Source organism: Brassica rapa, chromosome A10 (assembly GCF_000309985.2).
Source record: "Brassica rapa cultivar Chiifu-401-42 chromosome A10, CAAS_Brap_v3.01, whole genome shotgun sequence".
Lineage (NCBI taxonomy): Eukaryota > Viridiplantae > Streptophyta > Magnoliopsida > Brassicales > Brassicaceae > Brassica > Brassica rapa.
The window spans coordinates 3,452,809-3,469,443 of NC_024804.2; the positions used below are offsets into that span (position 1 = coordinate 3,452,809).

Here is a 16,635-nt window from a genome sequence, read left to right on the forward strand (position 1 = left end):
ACTAGTCTAGACCACTTCTGTGAGACCAGGATACTTTTGTATAATTCTAAAAAAGAACGGAAAGAAACTTTATACGATGTGGTTAATCAGTGATTGTGTCAATGGCTTTTTCTCCTAGAAGCACAATTGCCTAATAGTAAAGGTTTAAAAGTTTGTAGACCAGGTCTTCGGTTCAATTCCCAAATGCTGAAATTTTTTTACAGATTTAGAATGCAAAGTTCGCCGGTTCAATTCCCAAATGGTGAATTTTTTTTACTGATTTAGAATGCAAAGTTTATTGAATGTTCCATAGTGCTGCAAGCAAAGTCGTTCGGTGTGGTCGTATGCTGCAGAGAGAACATGTCCATCGAATATGTCGTACATGCATAACCGTTCGTTGATCCGAATATTACCGGGAGAACTGCATCGTGGAAACGATGTTCGAAAAGTTATTCATCAATATCATATATATTGCAGGTACTTGATCATCATATGTAATAAATTAAGATTATATGATGTATTCCAGATTTGACGAGTATTAAAAATCAAGTAATTTTAGTTATATATATCTGAAATTCTGTTCTTTGTAAGCAAAATATGCTCGTATCTAACCTATACTAAAAGGGTTATATGAGCATCAGAGAGTGTGTCCACGTAGGACAATTAAATCAGCCAATAGGATAATCTGTTTTTGCCACGTAAGCCACCAAATTAGTATTCGGTTGGGCTTTTTATTTCATTTGATCCGTCAAATAATTTTGTTTGTTTGGCCCATTGAAATCCTAATACCTTTCTACGAGCGTCGATTCCTTTGGCCTTCCTCTTCGTCGTTTCCTTTTCTCCCTAACGGATCAATCCTTATAAACATCTCTAACTCTTCTGCAATCAAACCTCTATTAACCTCATGCATAGAGTAAATTCTTTGTGCTCTCTACGATGAATCCCAACAGCGAATCCCATGTTTTCGGTGATCTTATCTCCAAGAAATCAAACGGAAAGGACGGTGTCTCCTCCGACGAGCCGATCGAATGTACCGGCCAAAGCGGTGTGTCTTCCACCAAAGCTGTCTCCGGCGATCCTCTGTCGAAGAAACCAAACGGCAAGGCCGTTGTCTCCTCCGCCGAGCCCATCAAACATAGCAGCGGAACCGGTGTCCCTAAATCTCAGCCTATATCTTCATCTCCGTCTCTTCCTTACCTTCCGTTCAACGTTTATGCAACCTCTCATCAACTCTACTAACGGTGAATTCTCTCTCTCTCTCTCTCTCATTAGTTGACTATCTGTAAACCTAATTCTCTTTAACTTTATCAATGTCTGCTTCCGTGAAAACTCCATCACCTAACATAACTACAAAAGTAAGTTTTTTTTTCCTGTCTTCTGATTATTTGATCAAAAGCATCGTGGGTTTTTTCTCTGTTATGAAAAATGGGTTTAATTGAAAATCAAAAAAATTGTGAAATCATCTCTGGTTTATCAGGTACACGGAAGCTTGATCATGGAGTTTATTACAAATGGTGGGTTAGTCCCGCTATGAGCAAGGCCATGGATGGTTAAATCCTCAACTCTGAGTAATGGAGCTCTCTCAGTGCATTGTTCAGATATTAAGATTTTTCTGCAAATATACTTTTGCAGTTTTGCCCAAAACGTTTTAAGGATTTTTCAGGTATATTAATATTTAATGTTGTTCTTTGATTGTAGGATGTTGCTTTCAGTGCTCCTTTCTTACAAGTTACAACTTCCTTATTTAAATAAATCTAACGTTAAAAGGATAGGGTTGCAGGTTAGATTATTTTGAGAGTTTCAAGAGGTGCACCTGGAAGAACATTCTTAACCACTCACGGAGGTTGCTGGTTTGACGGAGAGCGATGTTGTGGACATCGTGAAGGTGTAAGAATGATACCTCTCTGAAAGTAGAAGTCACTTGCAAAACAAAAGGTGAGGAAGTTTTCGAGAAAGCAACTTTACGACAGTGACACTCTGAAACGCCTCAGTGGAATATTAGGCGCTATTCTTCATTGGGCTTACTTCCCTTTCCGCAAAGAGAAAAGCTTATGGGTTCTTCTTGCGGATTCAAACAATATCTGTTTCTTCCTGAAGGTTGCTTTCATGGACAGAGTTTGAAGCTATAAGCATTGCGTCGAGTGCTATTAGTTAGACAGTGAATACTTTAGGAGAAAGCGTCGAGATAAATCATAATGCAGTTAGAGAAGTTCCGACTCTGTGAGAAGATTAAAAGTGGGTCTAGATTGGTTTTGCAGCCACTTTCCGAGGTAGGTGGAATGATACTGAGACAAGAACGTCAATACTCTTGCTAACCAGTCTAAATTCAAAAAATACTTGGAGGTACGTCTCTTTCCATCTTTATGTTTCATATAGTAATTGTAGTTATTCATAGACTTGAAAAATTACACATTAAAGACTTCTCTACGGATATGTATCATTACTAATACCATTCCATCTATAATTTCAGGTGTTGTAACCCTTAGCTTCACAAATTCCCCACGACTCTTCTTTGATTCCGTCGTCAGTGTGACAGAAAAATATCTATCAAGGTAATCGTGAATAAATCTTCCCTTCTCACCGTCACTCCAGTTATAAGTACTAAAATATGAATGCCAAACCATGTCGTCGTCCACCGCTCTCGAAATTAATTCTATATAAACACATTTCATATTCAACCATGTTCGAGCTAGGTTTGGAGCAAATGGAGATACCACACCAGCTATCAAAAGCTCCTCCGCAGCTATCAATAGCCTCCACGTAAGTGTTTTCAAACAGTTCTGTTAGCATCATCAATGAATCTGCCCCCTTTTTGTCTTATATATGTCTATATATATATATATATATATTATTCGCAAGTTGTGCTACTAATCGTATGCTATATATATATAAATATTGGTTTGAGGTTAAAGTATGTGATGACGGTGGTGGTGAGGCAACCTTTGTCATCTTTAAGCAGCACTGAAACTGGTTGGTGGACAAGCGCCATTGGTCATGAACGAGATGAGAGAGATACTTACAATCAATAAGTGTAACACTAGATATCTATAAGTCTCATGAGAGTGCTCCCAATGAAAAAGCAGCCATAACAACACCACAGTGTTTCCAAGACACTGTTGGATGCTTATGCAACTTCAAGTCAAGCTCACGGATTTTAATTTCAAGTTACTTACAAGACAGTCAGGGTCTTCTGTATTATTATGATACCATTTAAAAGGGTTCAACTAACCTTACAAGTTACAAACCAATGATGCAGTAGACAGATTTAAGTTTTTGTTTCTGATTTTTACAATAGCTAACCCCTTCCAGTTTATGTTTTTAATTCTGATTTCGAACACCCAAGTACTATTGTTATCTATTTCTTAGTTGCACCACCAAGTCAGTAGTTTTTTTAAAAGAATTTATGAATTGTCTTCCTTTATTTTGAGCAACTTATGAATTGTCTTCCATTTTTCATTTTTAAGATCAAATCTATAAACAAAACATTTAATAATTTATCATTTATTTAAATCAATAAGTCATTTTCAATCCAACAGTACATCAGTCTCTCAACAAATAATAATTTACTGAAATAAATAATATCCAAGAACTTCGAAAAAGAATAAATAAATTTAAATAATATCCACATTTCATCAGCCACAACCAAAACCTAACATATAATAAAAAAATTAATAATAATTTTGAAAAGTAAAAATAAAAATAGAAAAAATCGTAAAATTAAAATTTAGTTAAAATACATAACATAATTGAAAAAGTGAATTTTTTTTTGGAATAAGGTGATTTTTTTTTGTAAAATAATAATAATAATGAGAAATTGGTTGAAATGCCATAAATTGGCTACCATCTTTAAAAAATAAATCTTCATTCAAAAATATCATAACATTTAGGTTTAGTATTTAGTGATTTGGCTAAAGTTTTGTATTTAAAGGGGGTTTAGGTTTATAAACTGTTATAAATGATTACTAAAATTTTATAAATGATTACTAAACATTTATAAATTAGACAATTTTTTTTTCGTTCGGGCCACTAAACTCATCAGACCATCTAAAATTAACAAGAAATGGACATAATAACATAACCAAATAATACATATTAAAAATAAATATTTCAAAAACAAAAAATTATTAAAAAATATAAAACAAAATTAAGCAAAATAAAATATTATTTCATGATATAAAAAATAGATTTAAAGTAATTTATTCAAATAAATCGGTAAAATCAAAAATATTATTTCTTAAATTCTAAAAATCTGCAAGCACAGATCCAATTCTAATACGTGAAAATAAGAACTACAATATAAAATAATTGAAGAAGCACAAAAAGAGTATAAAATTAAATCAACGAAAAAGGTAAACATCATAACATCAAACATTATCATAACATCAAACAATTTTAACTGAAAAGATGATAAAATTAAATAAAAAATAAAAAATAATATTTCATACACATTCTATAATCAAATCATTAAAACAGAAATACGTGATACATAAAATATTTGTTGAAGGTAAATATATATATAAGTAATAAAAGGAAGATATAAGCCTTAGATAAAGTGTCCACGTAGGCGAAAATAATCGGCCAATGAAAAACTATATTTTTGCCATGTCACCTCCTCTATTTTTTTTTACAAAATGATCTTTTAACTTTTTACTTAAACAACTATAACCGAAAATATTTTTTTAGTAAAATATATTATTTATATAAATATAATTATAGAATGTCCACATAGGCGAAAATAATCGGTCAATGAGAAACTATATTTTTGTCATGTCACCTCCTCTATTTGTATTTACAAAATGATCCTTTAAATTTTTACTTAAACAATTATAACCAAAAATGATTTTTTTTTGTGAAATAGATTATTTATATAAATATAATTATATTTTTATTCACATAATAGTTTGTAAAGAAATATTTAGTGTAAATAATATCATAATTTTATAATATACTAAAATAAATTCAGTTATCACAAATATAGAATCAATTGACAACAACTTAATTTGTCCAGCATAGGACAACAGAGAAGAGTTTTCATACCTTCTAATATTATAATATCTCACTATATTAGTGGCTAAATCAGTTTTCTCTAGCACAAATACATTCTTGGAGTTTAAGCTTTTCTATCTGATAATATTAGTAGTTTGATCCCAAAAAAACGGTCGAACTGTTCATTGTAATTGGTGAAAGAAAACAAACAAAAATCAACCGAAGACTTTTAAGGTATATGAAACAAAAATTGGAAATAGCAATTCTCTTCAATTAAAGAATAAGGAAATAAAATTGTAAAAATACAAAATAAAACAAAAAATATAAACACATAAAGAAAGATTTAGTAAAATAAAATCATAATATAATTTACATAATTGATAGTGCTCAGTTACACTAGAAAGTCTAAATTTACAACATACGCAGTTTTATTTACATCTTTAAACCTATTATCTAACTAAAACGATTCTAAAAAAGTGCCATCATGAAGAGTTAGAAAATATACGATAAAATATAATTCATAATGTTAAAAATACATTATCACTGATCACTAAAAAATCATGTTAGTAGTAATAAAAATAAAATGACAACACATTTATTAAAACCTTAGAACGACACGCAACAAAGTGTTATTAAATATACAAACTACAAATTAAATATGTTCAACGCAAACACACATAAAAATGAGACATCATATTTAGATATATTTAAATAAATAATTTTAAATATATTATATTCTTGATAATTTTAACATTACTTAAAAAGAAACTAAATTATTAAAAAATTAATATACAAATAAAAACTAAAGCAATATTTTGTAACGTCAAAATAATAAATGAATAAAAATATATTATGTTAATAAAATAGATTTTAAAGACTTCTAATTCATGTAAAATTACAAAATTCAAAATTTGTTTATTACAATTAATATTTTACGATTAAATATATTAAAATAATATTCTAGATCGATATTCAATTGCCAGTTTTTAACTATTACACGTAAACAAATATTATTAAGTAAGCTTTTTTTTGAAAAAGGCGTTTTATATTTTAAGTAGGTTATTGAAGTACTTTTTCTTTTCGTGAATTTATTTGAGATGAGATTTCGATCTTTTAAACTAAGATAATTTATGTTCTATAAATAATTATATTTTTTTACGTAACTCTAAAATCTCGGACTTGATTCTTCATATTTTATTAATTAATTATGTTATATATAATAGAAATACTTACTTCAAACTAAAAATATAAAAAAAATTAAAATTAGTTATATATAATTTAATATACACAAATTCACATACAAATAAAAATGTCAAATGTAACAAATTTAAATATATTATCCGCGCGTAGCGCGGAGAAAGGATCTAGTTTATGTAATACGAGATCAATACTAAGTTATAAATAATTTGGTACGGTTAATTTAGTTTTTTTTTTCCATCCTAATTGTTATTTTTAAATGTAAATTTGAAAATTATATTAAAAAACTTTGACTTCTCTCTCTACTTCTTCTAACCTCTTTGTACACAGCTTCTCAAACATAATTCAGTTCCAGTGGCCGGTGGCTTCATAGTCGGCGCTTCGCCAGTCACCAAACCACTTTTTTGTTTTTTTTTCTTCTTCTAAATAGCTTTGATCTTCAGATCGATAGTAAGCTTCCACATAGTCGTATTTCTCTTTGCTAGGCGACTTTTGTGTGTTTGTAGCTTAACCTTTCGTTGTTCTTCATATCAATTTTGTCGACTTGTTGATCGGATACCCTATCATGTATCAACTTTATCTCTTTTTAAAAGGGAATCAAGATTTTATCGATCGTAGATTAGCCATTTTGGCTTAAAGATAAAGATTCTCTGCTAAAAATGATGAGTGTGATGGATATCTTAGGTCCTCTTGAAATGGATTAAGGAGAGTCTGCATTTTGGAAACAGTCTGACAAGAATCTTGCTTTCATCCGATTTAAACTTCCTTCAGTTTAACTCTCGGTGGATCATGGTCCATATGATTATTGGTCTTGGTTGGATCGAAAGGTTCTTGATACGGAGGACAAGAACTAAGCTAATTGAGGTGTTGCAGTGGCTTTAAGTGAAAAATCATCGCCGAAAATTTCTTTCCATCAGAGACAGAGTCAAAGGCGGTTGAGAAAAGGGTGGTGGAGCCAAACTCCGTGTTCCACACAAGCATCAGGATTTTGCCATGTAGCAATTGCTCATCAAAAACCCCACACATGTTGTGACAAAGCTTGTATTATAATATGTTTGTTTATGTGTTGGGCTTTAGACCATCTTTGTACTTTTTTTAGCGGGAAAATTGTCAATTTCAATCTCGATAGTTTTTGTCTTGCTTTTTCCTACTTAAACTTTGTTATTGTACCTATTTCATTATATATTAACAATTATTTCAAATAAACTATCTGAACTATCAAATTCAAGCCAAAATAAATTTTGACCAAAAAGATGTTGGTCATCCATCTATAAATATTTAAAAAATACAACCAAAACCCCTAAAAATCTATAAATACCCAAAACTTAAGAATATATCCAAAAATCCAAAAAAACTATAAATACCCAAAATCAAAAAATATACTTCAAAAAAAAAATCGAAATACAAAAAAATACATAAAAACAATTAACATATAATATAATATTTCATTATTTGAGTATACGATCAGTTTTCTTTGAGGAACCAACAATAAATTATGTCTAGAATCCAAGAGTATATGGTCTAGAATTACATATGAATATTTTACTCGATCAAATAAATGAATAATTTAATTTATTACTTATTTTTGGTAACACAATATATTTTATAATTTTAGGTTTTTTATTTTCTTGGATTTTCTCATATTCGAAGTTTGGGTATATATTAATATTTAATATATTTAAATTTGCTGGTTATTTGAATTTTTTTTTAATATTTATAGATTTTTTGGTGTTTCAAGTATGTTTTAGAGTGTTTGTGACTTTTTCAGGTCATAGTTTTAGCGACAACTTCTCTAACCACCCAACTCTTACCGAGAGACTTTGCTAGCCAAAAATTTTGGAAATTTTTAAATAGATAAAAGCCCTGAAACACCTTTGTTGCAGTGTTTGTGACCTTTCAGGTTACACAATATGCAACTATTCAAGAAAATTATGAGATCTTTAGATTTTGTATGGTCTCTTGTTATGATGTGTATCATCAATCTATCTTTTGTTTTATCTATGTTTGGTTTGTTCAACCCTTAGTGGCTTTGATGTACTTTTTTTGCGGAGTTGAATTCTTTTAAATTTCTAACAAAAGTTTGGTTCGACCCAAAAAAAGGACCAACAATTATTCGGTCAAAGTTGATTTTGGCTTGTAGTTTACTTGATATTTTTTTAGAGCATTTCTAACCCACCTCTATTTCTACCTTTATAATAGTATTTAGAGCCAAAATTATTTTAACCCATCTTTATTTTTGTTTCTAAAATAAAGATTGTTATTTTTTACTCTATTTATAGAAGAAGAAATAGCATTCATCTATATTTTGCTTTATATCTAAAAATTTCTATTTTAGAGAAATATATTATAGTAAAACTCATCAATATTATAGATTTTATCTATTTTAAAGGTAAAAATAGATGAATATATTCGAGATAGTCTGAGATGAAATAGGCACGAAAACAAAAGTTTTGGTAGAAAAACTAATCGGAAATTGTGGAGGTTGAAAAAGACTTTTCTCCCTGTTTTTTTAGCCCAAGAGGCTTTAACGAAAACAAAAACAGTTGACAAAAGAAATTGAAAATGATATTAAAAATTTGTGGTATAGTTAGAATTCCTCCTTTGTCTAAGGTTTGTTCAAAGCGAGAGAGATCTGAATCGAAGCAAAATTGGGTTACATCTCCGGTCTGATCGCTCGTGAAATCTCCAGAGAAAATGGTTGCTGCTTTGCCTCTTCTCCACTTTGTTGATCCTTCTCTGTGTCTCAATTTCTATTGTCTGTTTGCAGATCCGATTCATATTATTGCAGAACAGACAAGGGAAGACTCGTCTTGCCAAGTACTATGTCCCTCTGGAAGAATCCGAGAAACACAAAGTCGAATACGAGGTCTCTCTCTCTATCTCTCTCTCTTTCAATCCTCTGGATCCTCTTCCTGATTCTTAATCATCTCCTCAGGTTCATAGGTTAGTGGTGAACCGCGACGCAAAATTCACCAATTTCGTTGAGGTTTGTGCTTTCGTTTCTCGATTTGATTTAAAGTTTGTAGCTTTGTGAATGTGTGTCACTCTCATGTTTCAGTTTAGAACACACAAGGTGATATACAGGCGTTACGCTGGACTGTTTTTCTCCGTGTGCGTGGACATAACGGACAATGAGTTGGCTTACCTTGAGTGCATCCATTTGTTTGTGGAGATTTTGGATCACTTCTTCAGCAATGTCTGTGAGCTTGATTTGGTCTTCAACTTCCACAAGGTATACCATTCCTCTCTTACCCTTCTTATGTATATAATATATGTGCAAGCATTGAGTAGAAATCCTCATTTGTGACGACTATATATGTTTCATTTTAACAGGTGTACTTGATACTTGATGAATTCATTCTTGCTGGAGAGCTCCAGGAAACAAGCAAAAGGGTATTTGACTTTTTTTTTTTTTTCAAGCTTTTTTCTTTCAAGACAATGTATCACACACACACACATGCTCCTTCTTAAACGCTAAAGGTTTGGGAAACAACTTTTTGACTTGCAGGCGATCATCGAGAGGATGTCGGAGCTTGAGAAGCTAGAGTGATTGATGATTGTTTCTCAAAAAGCTGGGTGTTATTGTTTAAGATGTTTTCGGTCATTCTTTTCCTTGGCGTGTCCAGAGATTTGATATGGCTTTGTTGAGTTGAAGACAACAATGGTGATGTTAAGTTTGTAAAAGGATATAAAACGATTCTGTTGAGATCACCATTCAAATTTGTTTTGTCTGAGAATATGCTATCTGAGAATATCCTGTTGAGATCACCATTCAAATTTGTTGTCTTTCAACTAGTGAGGTTACTTGCTAGTTACCACAGCCATTAACGTATGTATAAAGAAAATGTTTGGTATGAGCATATGCTATCTGAGAATATCCTAAACCAAATTGATAAGTAGAAATATCAAGGGGGTAACTGGAAACCATTTTATGGAATAGCATGAATAAAAGGAATTGAAATGAAGGGAATGAATATGAATGGAATAGAAGTAGTTATAGGAATGAAAGGAATGGAGTGGAGATAAAAATTAAGTATTAATTGAATTAAGAATAAAATTAGGCATTCCACTCATTCCTCAACATTTACGTTGCTGAATGATTTTGTAAAGAAATTCTTCTCTTTCCATTTATTCCAAAAAAGTTTTAGGAATGCTTTATGAATGATCTTTCACTATAACTGGTGTTATTTTTTCAGAATCAAATGGAATGACTCATTCCACGTATTCCAATTCCAAATTTTGTTGATCCAGTTGCAGCCCAAGAAGTATAGTGACAATTAGTGAGAAGTGTTAGGGTATTACAAGTTTCTTTTGTGAATCAGTTTCTGGTTATATAAGCTCTACCTAATTATCTTCCAAATCCATCGATGAGACTCAGGTCACATAAACTCTTATTTCAGTGACAGAAACCTGACAATAACTCGATAAGCATTCAATGGCTATGCTCTTCAAAAGCAATGCAATCACCAACATACAGTAAAAAATCAAGTAACGCCTGTCCTATGGAGTGCATCAGATAAACAAAACAGACAGCTAACATATGCAATCCATAGAGAAAATAAAAAGACAGCAGTTTGAGTAATGAAACAAGGTATTTTAAAAGGAGCCAGGAAGTCCATAATCCATATCAAATCTTTGTCTTCTTGGGCTTCACAGGACATTTGACAGCATCATCCTCATCTCCTTCATCAGACAAGCTTTCATCAGGGACATGATCAGGAACATTATGCTTTGTAATAAACTCCTTGAGTATCTTCATACTTTCCTCTTTCATCGAAACCAATTGGTCTAAAACAGTGTCACCTTGGACTGCATCAACCGTGTAGCTCTCTGTTCCAAGTTTGAACGCGACTTTAACCAGATTCTTCCCAGGTACTACTGAGTCGTGAGTCTCAATCTCCATTATCAAGCCTGATATTTACTTCTTTAACTTTCGATTTCGAATCTGAAACAAAAGAGTTGCAAGCATATATTAAGCGTAGAAGCCTAACGAATTTAGATGAAATTAAGTTGGGTACCTGAAAAGAAACAAAGACGGGAGACGAAGGCGACGATTATGAACAAGGAAGTTACAAAATTAGGGTGAACAAATATTAGGAAGCCCATTTACCACAAAGCCCCAAACATTTTTCTTTTAGGAAATTGCACCCTCAAACTCGAGCCAACTTCTCACGTGCCCCCAATGTGAAATGCCAAATCTCCAATAACCTCCTAGAGTCTCTTATACCTCTATTTCATAATTCTTTTTTTGATCAAAATCCAAACTCCCAAATCAAATTCTTTCCGGTAATCAAAACTAAACCCTAACCCCCCTATAGATTAGTGAACCCATGGGCAAATATTTAAATTCTATACCTTTTAAATTCAGAAAAAATATTTTAAAATCGTTTTTAATCACATTTTGATGATTTTTTCGAAAATATGGAAAACAACGTTTTTGGATTTTTGAAATATTTTTATCAAATTCTATAAATCAAATAAAAAATATTAACGTCTCCATTTTAATTTTATGATTTTTTCGTTTGACATATAAAATTAAAAGAACAAAAGCGACCTTTTGAGATTGTGTTATGAGATATAGGAGTATGAGAGGATTTGTCTCCTCAAAGAGCCCGGATCAAAAATCTAAAATACTCTCTTTGTATAAGAAGCTCATTTAACCAAAAACTCAAACAATTGTTTTTTTGGAAAATTACATATTTACCACTTTTATGATACCAATTTTCATTTTTACCACCACTAAAAAGGCATTTTCAAAAATACCTTCTTCATTAAGTGGCAAAAGACTCTTACGCCATTGTTATTTATATATATAATAAATTATTATTTAAATAAAAACATAAAAAAAAAAAATTAAAAAAATTAAAAAAATTAAAAAATTAAAAAATTAAAAAATTAAAAAATTAAAAAAAAAATTAAAAAACTAAAATATTAAAAAATTAAAAATTAAAAAATTAAAAAAATTAAAAAAACTAAAAAATTTAAAAAAAGTAAAAATTTTTTTTATGTTTTCGAATTATACTTTTTCAAATTCGAACTTTTTTATAAATTTCTTTTTGAAAAACGAAAATTATGTTTGAAACTATTTTTTAAAATTTTTATATATTTTTTAAGTATTTATTTATATATTTATTAAAATCCTAAATTTCACATTCCAAAAACCCTACCCCACCCCTCAACTCTAAACCCTAAGTCTAAATTAGTTAACTCTAAGGGTTTAATTGTCTTTTATCCTTCATTAAAAGTGAGGGTAAAAGTGGTTAGTGTAAACATGAAAAGTGGTACTATGAATGTGCTATTTGTGACAATTTCCCTAGTTTTTTGGGAAATTGCACCATATAACTAAAAATAAAGTATTTGAACTAAAAAATATAAAAAATCTCTAATATTCCTAAAATATATATTATGTTACCCTTTACTTGCCGGTTGAAAAAACAAACAAAATTTCTTATATTATCAGTCACCAACATAATATATACTTTTGAAGTAATAAAATATTTTCGTTATATCTATATTTTTTTATATGAAAAATATAAATTTGTATATAATATGATTTATTAAAACATTTACACAAATAATCTTGATGTTAGAAAAATGAATATTTAATCGATTAAAAATAGTTTATAATTAGATGATTACATAAAATAATTAAGTAACATACACTGACATATATTTAATCGACTAAAAATAGTTTATAATTAGTATTATTTAAAGGTTTTATTTATTTTTCATATATTTAGTTGACTATAAATCTTTAAATTACAGCAAAAAAATCAATAAATTATATTTTATTATATAATATTATTTTCAAATACAATCGCAATTGTTTTACTGTTTATTTTTAAGAGATATTGAAAAAACTAAAAATAAAATTTTAAAATAAACGCCGTTTGATCAAATAGTTACAAAATAGTTTAATGAGATAGATATATTATATTTTATCATTATTAAAGTTATTTGTTCTCTTAATAATTATGTTTGTGGAACTTAATATAACCATAATCAAAATACCAAAGCAAATATGAATTCTCATTTTCATATTGTTTAAAATAAATTTTAGTTTCCATTCAATAAATCAAAGGTATAAAAGTTATTAAGAATTTATAAAATATTTTAATTATTGTAAATATTGATATGTGTTCATGAACTTCCAATAATGTATCAGCTACTATGCATGTAACTTCCTACTGATCATCGCTTTATTTTTTAATATTTTTTAAAAACATCAACATATACTTTGATAAATATTATGAAAATACATGCACATTTAATGATAAATAAAATTGATTTGATTTGACTGAATTATAACAAAAAATAATTATACTTCATTTTGAATTTGAAAGAATATATGTAAATTAATATACTTACAAAATGAGTGACTCGACTAATCTAACTTATATCTAAAATCATTGATTTAACTACAATATAATAAACAATTTTATAAGAATATTAATTTATTTTATAAATATAAATCATAGGACAACTCAAAACATATTAAAATGAAAATAAAATATTAACCAACTGTTACAATTTAGTTCTTATGTAAAATTTATATATATGCAGACTTCAGAATATTATCGTTATATAAATTTATGTATTTTGGAATCATACACTTTAGTTTATTTTTTATTTTATTCTAAGCACAATATATCTTAAGTTATACATAATCTTCGTAAAATATATTTACATATCTAAGACAACAACCACCTAAGTGCAAATAAAAAATTAATCAAATTTTTATATATTTAGAATAAAAAAATATTACAGTTGAATTCAAAGATACAATCCAATTTACCTAAATGATAACTAAATCGATTATAAAAACAACAAAATCTAACATATATAAAATCATATGTATAATTAAATTAATATAATATTATTAATATAAATGATGCATACAAATTATAAATTAACTTGAAATTAAAAGTAAATAGCAATCAATTATTATGGTATATTTATGTTAGAAATATTTATACCTGTGCATTAGCACGGAAAAATCACCTAGTTATAATATAATTCTCAACAATACATTACTTATTTTCCAAGGTTTCCAACTTCGTTTATTGTATTGATGTGTAAGCAGAGATTTTACATTTAAAAAAAAAGTTAATGTGCTAGAGATAGTAAAATCATCAGCATCAAATAGTCTCTTTAGATGTGTCTCTAGGCCTAATTTTATTAATACTAGGGATTCACCCGGGCTACGCCCGGGATTTTTATTTTTTCTAATTTAAGTTGTTAAATTATTTATATTTAGGCTATGATATATATTTATATAAATGTTAAAATGCATATCATAATTAAAATTTATTTTTAAATTTTAAAACGTTAAATTAACATATTTTTTACTATTTAAATATTTTTTTGTAATTTTATTGGCTATCTAGTTATCATATTTAGCAAAACTATCTTTTGAGCGTTGGAATAAATGTTTTAGAGATTTTATTAAACTGCAGAGTATTTTCGGATCGACCACATGCTCAACATTCGATCGATCCGTAAAAAGATGGTCGATCTCCTTGGCCAGGTAAGTACAATTTTAGCAAAAATATCTTTTATTTTCAAATATTAAGTATATAACTATTCTTTTTAATATTTTTTAATTATATTTTTTGATTAAATTATTGTATTATAATGGTTATGTAAATATTTTTTGTGATGTTTGAATTTGTGTTGTTCGTATACTTAACCTAGATGATATTGATGTTAAACAATTTATTGTTTTCTGGAAATAGAAAATAATGATATATCAAAACGTATCTAATACTTGTTAAATGATAGTATAATGTAAATTACATCCATTATTTGAAAATAACCATTTGTTGTTTTTATTTTTATTTTAAATTAGAAATTATTTTTATTTAAAAACATTATTCATATATAATATAATAGTTTAAGTTTGGAAGATTAATCTATATATATAAATTATGTATATTTTAAAAAAAAAAATTTAAGATATTATATATTGACTATATTTGAAAACTCTCTGAAATTATATTTTAAGCATAATATTATTATTATTTAATTTAAGTTATTTTAAACATAATATATGCTAAACCAACTTAAATTATATTTACAATAGGACCATCCTAAACCGGTTAGTAAACCAAAAACAAAACTAAACCAACATGAACCAATACCTGATTCGGCGAGGAAGGAAGTGTTTCGGGATAAACGCTTGAATGGTTACTAACTGAAATGGTTTGGTCATGAGAGAGTTAGTATGAATATTAACAATAAAATTATGGATTAGATTAATTTAAATTTGTAAGAATACCTTTGAGTCTATGAAAAGCAATTCAATTCCCATGAATAAGTTCGGCTTTTGGAAGTTGCGGGTTTCCCAACAATGAATCCACCTAACAAAAAGTTTGTTGTTATAAAAAAATCTCATTCAAGGTCATTAAAGGTTTCTGGGACGGCAAGAGTTGATGGTGAAACTATTTTTTTGCTCGAGTGCTTTGAAATTTTTCTTAATAGTGTGAGGTTGATGTGGATGGAATAATGAGTTTTATAGAGACTTTCTTGATGTAAAACTATACATTTTTTTTTAATGTGGTATTTCCATTTTTATATAATTTACTACCATTTTAAGATATAAGTACATTTTAAGATAGATGCTTAAATTTTAATGTACTTTTTCCATTTTTTAAAATGTTTATTTCAATTTCTTATGTTTTTATTTACGTAATATCTATATTTTATATTTTAAAATAGATATTTAAATATTAATGTACTTTTTTCATTTTTTAAATTGTGTATTTACTTATATTATATATTTTACATTTTAAGATAGATGTTTAATGCTTGATGAACTTTTTCCATTTTTTAAAAATTGTGTATTTACTTATTATTACATATATAATTCATATATTATATATTTACATTATTTACTTATTATTTATTTTTCTGTATATGTATTTCCATTTCTTGTACTTTTCATTTACTTAATATCTCTATTTTATATTTTAAGAAAGATGTTTAAATCTTAATGTACGTTTTCCAATTTTTTAAATTGTATATTTCCATTTGTTATACTTTCTATTTACGTAATATCTATATTTTAAATTTTAATATATATTTTTAAATCTTAATGTAATTTCCCATGTGGAAGCACCGTAGCCTATTGGTTAAGGTTTAAAGGCTTCTACACCCAGGTCTGGGGTTCGAATCCCAGACTATGCAATTTATTGCAGATTACAGGAAATCCCAGTTTCAAGTCCTGGAGAGAGCGGTTTATTAAACAATTATACAGACTAAAGAGGAATGGCTTGCAAGAGATCTTCAACATGGTGCAAGTAAATCTAGTCAAGCGTGGATTTTCATAGGACGGCTCAGGTGATGCAGTTAGGCATAGGTCTTCATAATGCAGGTAGTATTGTCGGTTGTCGAATCGTCTACGTAATCTTTCCTATATCATAATTGTAAGATCATAATAAATCAGCGTTAAAAAAAATGTAATTTCCCATTTTT

At 28.5% G+C, this 16,635-nt stretch overlaps 2 protein-coding genes across 2 annotated transcripts; one reads left to right on the plus strand and one right to left on the minus strand.

Moving 5' to 3' along the window:
- Positions 1-8,642: 8,642 nt before the first annotated feature.
- On the plus strand, positions 8,643-9,933 carry LOC103843921 (AP-2 complex subunit sigma). The gene is made up of 6 exons (XM_009120695.2): positions 8,643-8,859; positions 8,930-9,028; positions 9,098-9,148; positions 9,221-9,394; positions 9,496-9,555; positions 9,671-9,933. Exons 1-6 carry the CDS (start codon positions 8,857-8,859, stop codon positions 9,710-9,712), a joined length of 429 nt encoding a protein of 142 aa, XP_009118943.1. The 5' UTR covers positions 8,643-8,856; the 3' UTR covers positions 9,713-9,933.
- Positions 9,934-10,576: 643 nt separating this feature from the next.
- On the minus strand, positions 10,577-11,308 carry LOC103843920. The gene is made up of 2 exons (XM_009120694.3): positions 11,181-11,308; positions 10,577-11,107 (listed from the first exon to the last, which is right to left on the minus strand). Exon 2 carries the CDS (start codon positions 11,063-11,065, stop codon positions 10,790-10,792), a length of 276 nt encoding a protein of 91 aa, XP_009118942.1. The 5' UTR covers positions 11,066-11,107; positions 11,181-11,308; the 3' UTR covers positions 10,577-10,789.
- Between the last annotated feature and the right edge of the window lie 5,327 nt (positions 11,309-16,635).

Excerpts from the sequence above, each read along its gene's own strand:
- LOC103843921 (XM_009120695.2), top strand. Across the intron at positions 9,029-9,097 it reads AACACAAAGTCGAATACGAG|GTTCATAGGTTAGTGGTGAA; the intron begins GTCTCTCTCTCT and ends TCATCTCCTCAG. Across the intron at positions 9,395-9,495 it reads TGGTCTTCAACTTCCACAAG|GTGTACTTGATACTTGATGA; the intron begins GTATACCATTCC and ends TCATTTTAACAG.
- LOC103843920 (XM_009120694.3), bottom strand. The coding sequence starts at position 11,065 with ATGGAGATTGAGACTCACGACTCAGTAGTACCTGGGAAGAATCTGGTT.